This window comes from Falco rusticolus, chromosome 1 (assembly GCF_015220075.1).
Source record: "Falco rusticolus isolate bFalRus1 chromosome 1, bFalRus1.pri, whole genome shotgun sequence".
In the NCBI taxonomy this organism is placed as follows: Eukaryota; Metazoa; Chordata; class Aves; order Falconiformes; family Falconidae; genus Falco; species Falco rusticolus.
In genome coordinates, this window is record NC_051187.1 from 39,957,714 (window position 1) to 39,972,271 (window position 14,558).

Here is a 14,558-nt window from a genome sequence, read left to right on the forward strand (position 1 = left end):
GACCTATTATAAATTTACCAAAGATACCATAGTTTTATAAATTGGCCACATATGTCTGTGTAATATATTTATTATATCACATTTCATAGCATTTCTGTTTTATGAAATTCAGCCTTGAATATGTCACATATGTTTTGCATATATGTGCAATAGTCAGCCAAGTATATCCGAGTAAAGTATGATAGATGTGTTCTTTCCATATGGGAAATTAAATGTTTTTCCAGATTTTAAAAAAAAAAGTTTAGAAGAGCAGCCTATACAAAATAATTACAATAAATCACTCACTTCTATTTAGGTTAAAATTATACATTTGAACTAGTAACAAAGTGATTAAGAATAAAAGCCAGAAAAGTCACATTTAGAACCTAATTCTATAAGGAGGCAGAGCAGCTTAGAGGGAAAGAGAGCATATGCATTTTCAGGGCTAGCTGCTACATGGTATAAATTGACACAAACTTGTATGGCAACTTCCATCTTATGCTCCCAGAGTGATTCTGTAGTTGGTAAAGGATAGCCTCTCCTCACCTCTGTGAGGACAAAAATTTCATATATTGTGCCTTACTGAGAGAGCAAGTGCCCTTTAACGCCTGTTGTAGCCTGAGCTCCAGTTACCAAATTCTGTAATTCCTGTGTGAACAGCTCTTGGTGGTCATTGGTAGGTGGAGAGGAGAGGGTATGTTTTCCTGCAACCGAAGATGCTCACACTGAAGCCAGTTCTGGTAACTTACCCGCGGGTTGTTTCAGTGGGCAGGGCAGGACACTCAGGGTGCTTGCTATTGCTGTGTTCTGTACCTGCGCGCCCCAGGGGGAATTGCACAAGTGCCCAGGTACTCAGACTGAAATCCTTGGGCTGTATCTGTAAATTACAAAAGGAAGTTAAAAACAGAATAAACAACATGTAAAACTTACTGAAGGGCCTTTGCATGATGTGTTTGTGATACTATTTTTTTTAGAAGTTTTAGCTTGGACAAGGGCTGCACGTTTGCTTTTTTTTACTCTGCTCACTTAGTGCTCCCATTGTCCCTCGTTCTGGGGGGCAGGCGGTTCCCCTTCTCCCTCGGTGCTCTGCCTGCCTGCTTCGGCCGCCTTTTAGCTGGCGGTTGAGCTCCAACAGCAGGCAGTGCGAGCTAGCACGGAGAGCTGAGGGCTTGCAGGTGAAGCTGTCCTGTTCCAGACATCTTAAAAGGGTAGAGGAGGGGTGGTGAGAGGAGAGTGCAGCAGCCCTCCTCCCAGGCTGATTTTATTTGAGCACTGCCTTACACATTTCTTTTATTTCGGCAAACATGAAGTGGGTCTTTCATTCTATTTCCTTTCCTGCTTGTTGTCAATTACTTCAAACCAGATGGGCTCAAGAGATAAAACTATAAAGACTCAATGTCTCTATTTAGTGTGATGCCAAGTCTGCATGCCATCAAAATATCTGACGCAAAAAATTCTGAAGAGACAATACTTGCCATAAGTATTATGTTAAAAGCAGCCTAGATGCTTTTCTCTGAACATAGACAATGTATCCATGAATCACTGAGATTTCATATCAGCAACTTTCTTAATTACTGTCAAGACAAATGCCATGTCCACATTCTCTGCCATGTTTAAAGTTATTATATAGGCCCAACGCACCAACCTTCCTCCTACCTATGTCAGAACATGTTTATAGCAGGCAGTGTCATGGATGCCTGGAAAAACGTACCTTTGCATGCATGGGGTGCCAGAGCTATGGAGCAGAATAACAGCTCAGCATTTTAACATCCTCCCTAGCTTCCCTGATCTGGACGTAATCGGGATCAATCAGCCCTGCAGCTGGTAGGTAAGAGATTGTTGCCGTTCAGAGTACGGAAGGACTTACGTAGTTTTTTGCTGCCCTAATTATGTATACTGTGAATAAAAACTAGGAGGAAACGGCACCCAGCTCTGATCTCCATCTAATGTAACAGTTTTGTTTTAATTAAACTTAACATTGTAATAGACAATTGTTAGAATTAGTATTTTTTCCACTGCCATGTCATTCTCCTGTAAGGAGATAGTCAGTACTGGTCTGGGATGGTTCTTCTGCAGCGCGTGTGGCACTGTAACATTTGGCATTATGACTATTCATAGTAGAGAAATAAATATATGCTCCAGTGGGTGAGCACAGGCTTATTTAGAGGTGTAGGCTGCCGTTTACAGGATTTTCTAGTGTTCAACACCTTTAAAAAAGGATGCTGGGGAGGTAAAAGCAAAGACTTCTGAAGCTGAAATGAGCTGGTGTACGAGTTTAAAAAGACAGACCTATCACTGTATGCTAACTCCAGGTACTTTTCCTCCCTGCCATCCTTGTCCTTTTCCTGTAAGGATTCTGGTGCTTTGCTGGAGGTGGTTTGCTTCAAGGTCCCTTGTGCTTTCCAGAATCTTTGTGTCACCTGACTTAGAGGGGCAAGTTGCTTCTTTGTTTTGATTTGCCACCTCACCCCCTCCTTTCCTCTTCTAATAGCAAACTGTAATTCAAATTCCCCCGAGATAAGTCAGAATAAAGCAGTACACTGATAGAACATAGAGATATATTTCATACCATTGATCAGAGGAGCAAAGCATTCGCAACTGAGAGATTATGTTGCTATGGTCCCAACTATGTTTTTTAATAACACATAATTATTAATTAAATGCATATTATTAATTGCATGTATTAGGTTAATATATGAGCATTTGGGGGTGTGTATAACTACTAAATGTATATGGGGGGGTGTCACTACTCAGGAACAAAATTCTTAAGCTGAGTAAATGCGGCTGGTGATAGCTTCAAAAATGCATAGGGGAGCAGAAGGCTCAAGCCAAACGACAGATCTGTATTTTGTGGTGTTTGATAGGGGGTGGTGGTAAATAAAACCATACACAAGAATGGCTGTGTGACTGACCAGCCCAAACTCTGGCTGCTGGTCTTGTCTTGACGAGAAGGGATGAGAGTACATGGTAACGTCAGGGGATAAAGAATCTGGTATCTAGAATGTGGCTGTTCGCTCCACACTGGTGTTGTTGGCAGGTTTCACAATCGAGATGCTTCAGTTTATGTCTATTTAAAAAGTTACATTTCTATAATCTGCTGTATATGATAGTGCAGACATGGGGTTTAATTTCATAGTGTAAAATCCTTAAATGCATTGCCAAAAAACCCCAGTATGATCTTAATTCTGGATAGTTTTCTTCACATTATGAAGGAAACCTCCATCATGGCCCAGAAGAGTGGGGCATGGATTAAACACAGCATAGATGAAACATCTAGCAGGGGGACCCAGGCTGGAATTTCAGAATATTACACATAACAGAAAAAACATGCCTTCTTCCTTGGTCATTGCCATCACTTTCTCAGTAGCACACTGGTCATGCTTAAACATCAAACTTTGAGTCTCAGCATTGCTGTAACATTGTCTAGCAGTAATCCAGGCAGTCATGTGCCATGTTTTATGTAACGATCCATACTTTCACACCACAGACACACAGCCAGAAAAGGAAACACATTGATTTAGCACTCAGTAATCCTTGTCTAATCCCCAGTCCTTTGGTTTACATCCTTAACATGGCTCCTGCAGTAGTCAGTGTTCTATCTTTGTTCTTGGCAGACTGAATTAAAGCAAAGATTTATTAATTTGTAAGTTGGCTTTGTAGATGCATCTTAAATGTGCTAAAAACCAAAGCAGTCCAGAAGACAGTGTTGACTTAGTATAAAAATCCGCTTTTTAAAACTCAAACCTTTGCAACAATCCAAGTCAAGCTGCAGAGAGTAATTTATCCGCTTACTGAAGCAATTGCATTGTATAGGGCTAAATTTAACAACTGTCACACTGCAGTCCCCAGCCTACTTCCTTTTTCACTCATTACTACAAATTCAATTAATCTCCTCTTTCCTTGCTCATCTACACATAGGACTGCAGTGCTTTATAGCTCATGTACTGATAAGAGAAAGGGGTTGGAACTAATGGATTCATTTGCAAAAAAATGTGAGAGGGTCAGAGATCACCATTCATTCCAGTAGTGATAAATATTCCATGTAATTGCTGCACAAATGCTAGTGTTTGGGATTTATTTCTGTTAGTTTACAAATGCTAGTTGCTTTCTTCCCTCTCACAGTGCCAAAGACAGTGATTCTTGGGAGGAAGCCTTTTGTAATAATTTAGCTGTCATCGCCTTCACTCCTGAATCCTTTAGGCCAGGTACAGGCTAGCCCTGTGCCTTTCTGGCAGGTGAGATTCCAGAGCTAACTCCAAGCAGTTTAAGGTGGCTCTTCACTCACAACCTTCCTGCTAGCACATCAGCTTAAATCTTGAATGATAACCACACTCATGTTACAACTGTAAAGAGCTTTTTTTTTTTTTTTTTTCAGAAAAAGTAATTTTTAATTTCCTAGATGCAATTAGACAGCTGTAGTTTACAGTCTATAGCAATATAGACTGTCCTTCCTGTTGGAAATCATTCTACTTTAGGGAAGTCCAGGTCAGTTCCTTATGCAAATAAACTTTTTTATAAGACTGTAATTCACATTCAGCCTATGGCATTTAGGCTCAACTCTAAATCAAACTAATGTAGTCTTGTTGCTTATTTCAAGGAAACTGTAAGGTGGGGAAAAAAATACCCTTACTGTGTTTAAATACAATCAGTAGTGATGTGAAGCATTAATGTGCTTTAATCGTAATTAATCGTAATGTGCAAAAGTATCACATGTGCTTTGGTAGTGGGAAGTAAGTAAGTGTGGGATGGGTCTGTTCTTGCAGGCAGCTCTGCAACGTGTCCTTCCTCTTGAAGCCAATGAAACTCCTCTGTGTCTGCCTGCTAGTAAGATTACAGATGCGGTTCATGCCCTCATTTTCAATTTGTGCTTGCATGATTGGGTTTATTTTTAAATCTACCTAGTCAGACAAACATTAATATTTAACCCCCAGCAAAGGGCATTAAGTTGGATGTGAAGGCACATAGTACTCTTTAGAGTTATCTTCCAAAAGACCTATTAGTAAATTTAAACATCCCTTCTAAGTCTCCATAATTACTTGTAGACACTGACATTGACAGTAAATGGCATTTTTCAGAGGAAGTAATACAGGAGTTCTTAACTTTCGGGCTTTGATCTAATAGCACTCATATTAAGACGTGAGGTATTCATTCATTATTCCTAGGGGGCTGCCACTGTGCCAATATCATAGTATTTGCACCAACAGTTATTTCTCACAGTGGATATAAGACACACAGGCCTTCATTAGACACGTTTTGTGTACTGCTTTGGGACCTGCGTTGGGGTGGGCTGTGAGCCAGCCCATCAGCCAGCTCTGCCAGAAGCCGGGCTGCATCAGGGCCTCAGAGCCTCATTGGGTGCTTATCACTGGCGTTCAGAACAGGGGTGTGCTGAACTGTGGAGCTGCCCTGAAGTGCTGGAGGAGTTTGCATCTTAGTCCTCGCTCCACTCTCGAAATGCTTCTGGCTGCTTACACTGTGTTCTAGTGTGCCTCTGCTTTTTCCTGCCAAAAGGACGAGAGTGCGACGACTTCTCTGTGGGCACCAGGCTTAGTCCTTCTTCGTTCCAACAATAACCATTTGCCTAAGGTGGGTGAACCCTGGATCTCCTTTCCTTTTCCACTGCATGAGCATTAAACCTGCAGCTCAACTCTGTGGAAATTGCCCAACAGTGTAGGCTGCTGCCATGGAGAAGAGGAAGGTTTGCACCCTGCAGGCCACCCCCCCCCCGGCCACTGCAGAGCAGCTCTGGTGTCCATCTGGAAGGAGGAGAAAAAGGAACTTTTAGTAGCTGGGATGCACAGCTGAGAGAGGAGACGGAGCATGGGTTCACAACGCAGGGACTGACTGTGTCTTGACAGTTGGAGTTGTTTTTTTGGGTTTTGGTTTGGGTTGGGCTTTTTTGAATGATAAGCTGTGGAAACGTAAATTTTGCTTGGAAGCTAAGTTTTCAGATAGCCCCAAAGCAAGTTGGTCTCCAGCAGTGAGCAGTCCCATGCATGTTGTACCAGGAGTCCCAAGGTGTTTCCTGGTCTTGATCCATGATCCATGCCAAGTGATGGTAGCAGCTGTGCCTCTAACCCTGTACCTTGGAGCTGCGCGGGTGATAAAATGCTAGTTTTTGAAACAGGACATCTAGATCCATACTTGAGGAGATGCAGAGCTGGGTGTTTTGTTGTGGTTGTGTGTCTCCCCACCCCCTCAGTTCAGGGTAGTGCTCATCTACCAGCTTGACAGTGCTTTTTAGGGCACAGGCCTTCATCAGCTGTCACTTCAAGGTTGTTGATTAGAAAGGTGCAGTGATTACCTAGGTTAAAGCACAGAGCAGGGTGAAGACTTATAAATAAATAAGTTAAACAAGTCTTAAATTATAAATAAGTTAAATATTAATAATTTAAGTGGTGAGGAGACTAAAGCCCAAGCATGTATCTACTGGGGTATGTCCTTTTAAATATTATGTGATTGTGAAATTGTTCTCGTACAGCAGAATTTCACTGTGTTCTGTTTCAAGAGCACCACGCAAGCAGGAGACAAACAGGAGACATTTCAAGGCTGCCTGACAGGCTTTGTGTGTGGTGTGGCACAGACAGGCCAGCCGGAAGGAAAGCTCTTTGCAGACTCCCTGTGATGGGTCCCTGGACCACACATGACAGGGTTTGCTCTGTTTGTTTGTTTGTTTATCTGTCAATTCTGACTTAGTTTAAGAAAGAGGAGAAAGAAAAAAGTTCCTCCTAGCAGCAGGTTTGTGGAGAAGGACCCTGTCCCATTCCGTAAGGCTGCTGGTAGAGCCTCTTGTACAGCGTAGGTAGTTCCTCCTCTGTGTGGGAGGTGGGTGAGGGGTGGAGATGAAGCACTTAACATCTGTGCAACTGTCTAGTAGATGTAGTGAATACCAGTACCTCTCCCTGACTCAGGATCACTCAAAACTGGGCTTTAACATTCAAGTGCAATGTGATCCTCCATGCAGCTGCCAAATAGTAAAGAAACAATCAAATAAATGCATTATTTAAAGTGTCATCACACTCCAAAATATGTAAAGCCAAGTTTTATTTAGAAAAGCCTGGCAACAGTATCGCGTTTCTGTGTTGTAATGGAGTGAACATCGGGCTTGGTGTGTAAGACTTTTAGTCTAACAGTATCCTCTGCCTGTGCAGCACAGCTGGATAGCAGACCTGGACCTTAATTTGCTTGTGTGTTCTCCCTGAAATAATTTCTAAATTCTTTTGATGTTGCTGTTCACTACAATCCTGTCGACTTTTTCTTTGATGTCCAGCTCTTTACAGAGGCAGAAACAAATTTCCAGTAAACTATCAACAGCGCACAGCCTAGACACAGAACACTGCAGTTTATGAAGCTGAGTTCTAGTTTCCAGGACACCTTGCTTCAGTGGGACAGCTGTAGCTGCAACTTTGTGACTGAATACAACAGTAGGATGTCTACGAACAAACAGTTTTATGTCTAATATGCTTTAAAAGAATGCAAATGCTGCTTCATGATTCAAACAAAAAAAACCTTCATGAATGAATTTCAGCTTCCATGACTGTAGAGATGACAAGTCAATGGAGCCATTTGCACTATGTGGGTAAGGATTTATCTGTGCCATTCCCCTAAATGCTAATGGGAGCTGTGTAGCTGAATCCCAGACTTGCCGTGCTGAAAATTAGCCCTAACTCTCCAAGGAGAAGGGTGCTAATTGGATTGCCGAGTTTAAATCCTTCAGCTAGTCAGTCTAGGGAAAGGATTTAGCACTGGCTCTGTAAAAGCTTTACATAGCTTTGCAGTGCAGTGCAGGGGAAGATTTTTTCCCTTTCTTTCCTGTGATTAATTGTGAGGCTTGAGGTGACAGGAGACATAATGAAATTCATAAATGCCAAAGGCCGTCCCTAGTCACATTCCTGGCTGTTGGTTTAGGTTAGAAACTGACAGAAGTGTGAACAAATCAAGGTTGTTCTGATAGCCTTTCAGTTATGGGGAAGAAAAAGTAACTGACAATGAGAAACCACTGGAGGTGGTTTAATGGGTATAAATTTTCAAGAAAGAGTAGTATTTTACACAGATTCAGATTCTTGGATACACAAATGACTTACAAACAAGATGTATGTTGCCCCCACTGCAGTCTGAGGGATTCCAGTTCTTTTTCACAAAAGAAGATATTGGCACAAGTTATCTAAGCAACCTGCCAAAGAAAAGCTGTTAACAAACCTGCAGCAGAACTCAAAGTGACTTGTTCTGTGTCTTTGTCTGTGACTGGCCTTGCTCTGCTTGCTATGAATTTTAAAAATCCACCTCCCTCTCTGGAAAACAAAACTTGCAGCTTGAACAAGCAGCTAAGAATTAACCTAGGACTCTTACTTCAGCCTGGAAAATACATTCTACTGCTTCCCCACATCCAGGTTTGAATTACAGTGTAAAGAGTTGCTTCACAAGTGCTGTTTTCTTAGTCCATGACAGCGCAGAACAAGTCACGTCTATGTATATATTGACCAGATACTGATGCGGTGGTCTTTTGAGCCAGCTGCCAGCAGTCTCTCACTGAGGTCTGTGTGATCCGAGAAGGACACACAATGGACCGTTGCTGTGTGGTAGTCCAGCACTGCTAAGGGCTTCAGTTTTTTCCAGCCAAAGATCCTGATGCGATGATCCCACCCTGCTGTTGCTAAAATCTTCTTGTCTGGACGAATGGTGATATCAGATATGCCGGCATTGACAAGTTTGTGTGTTTTGTAAACCTATGTGAGAAAATTACAGGTGAGTGTCAATTGTTTAAAACAGCAAAGGAGGAACTTTTGGGGATTTTAGAAGGTGTAAGTGCCCACCCATACACACTAGTATCACACAGGTGGTATGGAGCTTTTCACCACATGGTAGATGATGCCTTAGCGAGAACAATTATAGACAGAGATAGAAAAGACCTTAACTTCAGCCCATCTATCTCCAGCACCGTTCTCTAAAAATAAAAGCATTCCCTGTATGTTTTTAGTTTGTTGCATTTACAGCTATTTATATTCTGCCACAAGTAAAACTCTTGAGTCAAGGTTTTGAGAACCAGACTACAGAGCTTTGTTCTTTTCTTCCAGCTACTCTTGTATGACCTGCAACACTCTGAGCTATGGCCATGTATTTCCCCTGCTTCTGCAATATTCCCATGCGGAGCTTCTGAGCTGATGTTTAAACTACCTGCTACTTATTTCTGCTACTGTGGCCCCTCACAAAAACCCCAATAAGCTGTGCTAGCATTTACCACAGTCTTGAGAAAGGAATGCTTCCAGGAATTAGGTTACAGTGTCAGGAAATCTGTATTTCTAGTACTCCTTCCCAAGAGACTTTCATTTACACCAAATTCCAAGAAGGGGATTATGACCGAGTTATTGATTTCAATCTTGGAAGCCTTTTGTTACTGTTTGGAGACTACCGGGGCACAAGTTTCTGAGGGGTACAATTAAATGGGAAGGAATTTATCTTTAGGAGGCATTGGGGCTGCACAGGACCTGGCCCTTGGAAAGAAAAGTTCTCACTTCACTGACATGCATTTCCCCTGAAGCACAGAGGAAAAGCTCCGTTCTCACCTCGGGTAACTTGCATTACTTAGCAGTCTCTCTCTGAAACACATGGAGTATATGCACCAGAGAGTGTGTGTGTGCATGCGTATGGGAATTGCCTAGCTTTTGTCACGATATGGGAAACACATTCTGAGTGTGTGCTGACTTTGAAGTGCTGTTATTTATAAGCACAATTGGAAATGATACATTAATGTCACCTACTAAAGACTGCATTTGTAGTTATCTTGTACCAAAGCTTAATATAATTCATGTATGTTTTAATATGTTGCAGGTTGTTTGCTGTTTTTTCTGAGGCAGGAAGGGATTAACATGATGCACAGTTAGTGCAGGATTATAAGGAATATATTAATTGCAGGTAATTTTACCTCCAATATTGGATGTAGAAAACAAAACCTGCAGAAATGCTGGTCAGAGTTGGCTTCAGATGCAGTTGGACACATTTTTGAATCTTACAGGCACAAAGCTAGAAGCAATTTTTCTACTGTATAACAACTACCCAGTTACTTACTCAAACCAGCAAGAGATGCACAATTTGATGAGTAAAAAGGCTAAATGAAATTTGACATGCTGCTTAAACACTCCATACATTCCTCTCTTAAACAGGACCTGATAAATGTGTCTACAACTAGTTCAGAACAGAGGACAGCAAGTTTTGCTCAAGCCTGATGAGCAGTAAGAGGCTGCATGTGGGCCTTTTGGGGGGGCTGCTATTGTAAAACCTGTGCTTTTTGCTAGTACGTATGTTCTTCCAAACTCCCCAGTTACACCAAATAGTGGGATTTTTGTCGGTGAATGCATACTGGCAAGGGAAGGATTTATTACTTACATCACCAGTCTGGCAAATGTACGATGGGCCTTACTCTGTAACTGAGATTATTAGCTAATGGCTATAACCAATCCTGGGTGTGGTGCTTCCCATCATTACTGTCAATTATGTGGGCAAGATCCATACAGCAAAATCAGGGCGACTGGGAGAAGTTGCAGTCATCAGCAAGCTACAACTTGAAAATGAAGCCTGTAATGGTGATGCCTTTTGGCTATGGAACATGAGGGAACAGTGGGCATTTGTGCATGATCTGCAAATACAACAGGGGAGAGAGCAAAACAAACAACTTGCTCAAGGTATATGCAGCCAGGTAAAATCCCAGTGCCAGGATTTGTGCCATCCAGTCACTCAGGGGCAATTACTGTAGTCAAATGCATACAAACATCATTTCCCAGCCAGAAAACCAGCTTCTAATTAAGAGAAAAAAAAAAAAGGTAAGAACAGGTGAGCTGCTTCCAGCCAGTCATGACCAGGACACTTGCAGCTACTAGCAGATCCATTAAGAAATGTTGACATGCTGAGGCCAACAGATAACCGCCTCTCCTTTCTTCCTTAACACATGCTATCTATGAGTTTTCTGTTTTTAAAATCTCCCTCTCCTACACCTAAATCGTGTCTTTAAGCCCTATTCTTCTTAGAAAAATAGCCAAGATAGCAGCAGCCTTAGCTTTGGCATTTGAGGGAAAAGCCTCAGCAACCTAGACAACAGAACTTGTGCTCTTACTTACATTACAGCTTATAGACTATCTTTTCTTGTCTATTTATAAAGGAGCTGTGATTATCAGATTCCTTAGTTCTGCTTTGTTTATTCACCTGCAGAAGCTGTTTACCTCCTACCTTCTACCGCAAACATCATCACGTAATTACACTATCTCATCCAAATCAGAAGGCTCATACCCAATCCAGTCATTTGCTGACAGTGATGATTTCAGCAACTTTCTTGTAGAAGACAATACACCAAACTTTCCCCATAGCAATAAACCATGAAGTTACCTTCATCATCTATTCACTGACACTTTGGAACACTGCCACTTAAAACAGAGCTGAAGTACCATCATTGCGTCATTATTTCTCCAACGGCAGATAGCTATGTACCACATTTACTTATTAAAACCTTTTAGAATAAAAATAATGTGCCACTGAGTGGCTTTCCAATGTCTACCATTACCTCAGGTGCCTGGAATGTCAGGGAAAAAAAAAATCCCCATCTGGTTTATATTATTAAGGCAATAGTGGAAAAAAACTTAATCTATGTCCTTGACAATCTCTAGTGCTTATGTGAAAGATGCATTTTATTAGGGCATTCACACTATGCATGAAGCACAGAAACATTACTTACAGTTTATAATACTTGGCATTTAAATTTCTTCTGAGAAATGCTACTATCAGCGTGACGTGCTGAAGATGTAACCGACCCTACATCTCTTGGGAATGTGAATACCCTGTGGAAAACAATGCTTGGAATATTTCGGGTGAACAACTGCTTATTTTTCCCATGAATCATACCTGTAGCCCTGCATTACAGTTAACTCATAACTGAAATCTGCTGTGGAAAACAATTATTTCCTTTGAATTTAGGAAAAAAGCTATAATTAATATGAAGAAACAGCTTCCTCTCCAACACCAGAGTGTTTGAAGCTTTAAGAAGCCTGTCATGATGTCAGACTTCTGGGCCTTAGAAAACTAGTCTCAATACCGAGTTTCTTACTGGGACTTACCTGCTCACTTTCCTTTCTGCTTCCCAGAGCTAAGGACACGAGGTGCAGATGTGTGCCAATAGTGCCAGAAAGACCCAGGCAGGAGAAGGGCAAAAATGACCAAAAACCCCCCAAACCACAACAGCTATGTATCAGACTTGTTAACGCTCTTTATCACATTAGCTTAGAACACCTTTGCTACTTCTTCAGCCTGGAGTGCCTCTTTCCTTTCGTGTCATATTGCCTATTAAAGTTCGGATGTTCTCCTCAGTGTGTGCTGTGTAACTTCATCTCAGTTGGTTGCATTTACACCACGTGCACGGGGGTCTCAGTGCCCTACCACTCCATAAATGCTGGTTGTGTGGTGAGGCCTAACAGATTATGTACCTTCACAGTGCCCCCCCCAGGTGACGAGTCACAGCTGGATGTCCAAGCACTTGCTTTTCTTCCCGTAGCACCATTCAGAAAACAGCATTAACTTGCCACACTACCTAAAAACTCCCCACAAAAGCTGCAAGCTGGAAAAACGATTATCGTTCTTCCATGAATTGGTGTACGCAGCAGCTCTCTTCTCAGGGGTGATATGGGGGCACACAGGGGCTGGTTCAGGCCCTCTTTGTTGTACATGCAGGGGACAACTGCCACTTTAAAAAAGGTTAAAGCACTCGGTAGTGGAGAGGCTGTGCATGGACCATTTTAATTTTCATGAGCTTTTATGCACTTCATTTCCACACCCAGTTAAAACGTACTTAACCCCTTGGCACTGTTGGAACACTTGATAAAGTTGTCTAGGTTAAGCAATATTTATTGCCATTCACTAGCACAGTCTGAGCTGGTGATGATGAGATCTCCTTCTAAACCAGCCATCCCAGGTTCGCGTAGCTCAGACACAAGAGATACATCCAATTAACTTACTTTGTCTCTGGCTAGGGCTCTAAAGGTGCCAGAGGAAGCTGGTTGCCTAAACCTCATGTCCTCTTGGTGCTAGCTGGGCTACTACTCCTCTTTTTGTTTTGTGAAGTATTTTATGGAGTATTTCTGTCTTTCCCACAGTGGAAAGAAAGCTCTATCCATTCAAGCAGAACCTCTGGAAAAGCAATCCTTTGTTTCTCATTTTTATAAGTCATTTATAATGTTTAGGACATTCTGAGAGCTGAATACTACTAACGTGATAAATGAAGATACGGAGGCAATGGCTTGAGTAATGCTAGGCTTGTGTGCCTGCTGCAACTTTGGTAAAACCAGAAACATGTGAGAGGGTTTGTTTCTTTTTTTTTTTTTTTTAAATCCTCACCATCTTTTTCTAAGTCTAGTCACATAGCACAGACATTCTAACCAGTCTGTGATTAATTAGCTAGAGATCTGCAACAACTCCTCTTCATGACTAAATATTTTTTTAGTCTATCAAACTGTTAGTGCAAAGTGGGATAAATGACACTAGAGGGCCAATGATCCTGACCTGGAGGTTCTGTTGCTCATTGAGGCTCCAGATGCTAAGCACCTTTTCAGATGAGCCCGAGATCCCCTTGGCCTTCTCCGAGTCAAAGTCAAGGCTCATCACTGGCTCCTGGTGGCAACCAAGTTGGCTCGACGCTTTTCCCATTGACAAATTCCAAAGGACCACTGATCCATCTTCATAGCCAGCCAGAAGCAAAGGTTGTGACCCACAGCTGAGCTGATCAAGAGAAAAGTAAAATTGAGAAGTAAATAGCCTGTTAGGAAAATTACCATCCCCAGATAGGTTTCAGTCCAAGCACCAAGAAAATAAAACAAAAGCGCTGACTGGCTTAGGAGTGAAAAGTTCCGAAGTCTGAATCTCAAATCTTGATAGTCCATCCACTTACAAAAAGCATCACTAAGTAACTGCTGACATACACTTACGGTTTTTATACCTACATATAAATTTCTGTATTTATATAATATATATCTAACCTACGCATATATACATACAGAAAATTTCTCTGAAAATCCAGACTGATGTCCTCTACAACACCTGACAAAAGGCTGCCTGAAGTTTTCAGAAGCTTTACTTCATGGCCTGCACTTGGTTTGCGTTCCTTAAAAAAAATTACTTGGAGCAACCGAGTTCCTCTCAAGCTACACAAACCCGCATGGACACTGAAAGAAGTGCCGTGCTTCAAGCGTTCAGTTTCACCTTGCCAAGTGTAGGGTTACACACAGGGATCATTTACCCAAGCACACCATAGTGCTTAAAGGTAAACACTGAACCTCTGTCAGGAATCTCTGGGCGAGTCACCAAGGGGTTAACAGGCGCCTGAGCCCCACTGTAGCCAATTGAAAGCTATTTTGATTAATGATGTCACAGGCCAAAGGGCATGGCACCCTGGGCAGACACCTAATTTATTTAAGCCTCTGAAATAACTCAAAGAAGGGAACATTACTGGATTACATGTCACACTTAAGGAAAGTATTCATCATTGCTCCAGCCAAAAGACTAATGACCCCATAAGCAGTAACTGCTTATGTGAGTGAAGATGC

General features: G+C 41.9%; 1 protein-coding gene and 1 long non-coding RNA gene across 5 annotated transcripts in view; one reads left to right on the forward strand and one right to left on the reverse strand.

Annotated features, from left to right (window-relative positions):
* Positions 1–2,523: 2,523 nt before the first annotated feature.
* GNB1L (G protein subunit beta 1 like) overlaps positions 2,524–14,558 on the reverse strand; it is a 48,809-nt gene continuing 36,774 nt past the window's right edge. For 3 of the 4 annotated variants that reach the window (XM_037375768.1, XM_037375787.1, XM_037375776.1), the window contains exons 6-7: positions 13,519–13,734; positions 4,334–8,705 (exon numbers count right to left, since the gene is read on the reverse strand). In XM_037375768.1, the coding sequence (XP_037231665.1) occupies positions 8,445–8,705; positions 13,519–13,734 (477 nt within the window). In that variant the 3' untranslated portion in view covers positions 4,334–8,444. Of the gene's footprint in view, positions 8,706–13,518; positions 13,735–14,558 lie in introns of all 4 variants that reach the window. The other variant, XM_037375760.1, reaches the window with a different exon arrangement.
* LOC119142651 lies at positions 8,712–12,329 on the forward strand. Its single transcript, XR_005102374.1, has 2 exons — positions 8,712–9,547; positions 11,182–12,329. It is a non-coding gene; the product is annotated as an uncharacterized LOC119142651 (long non-coding RNA).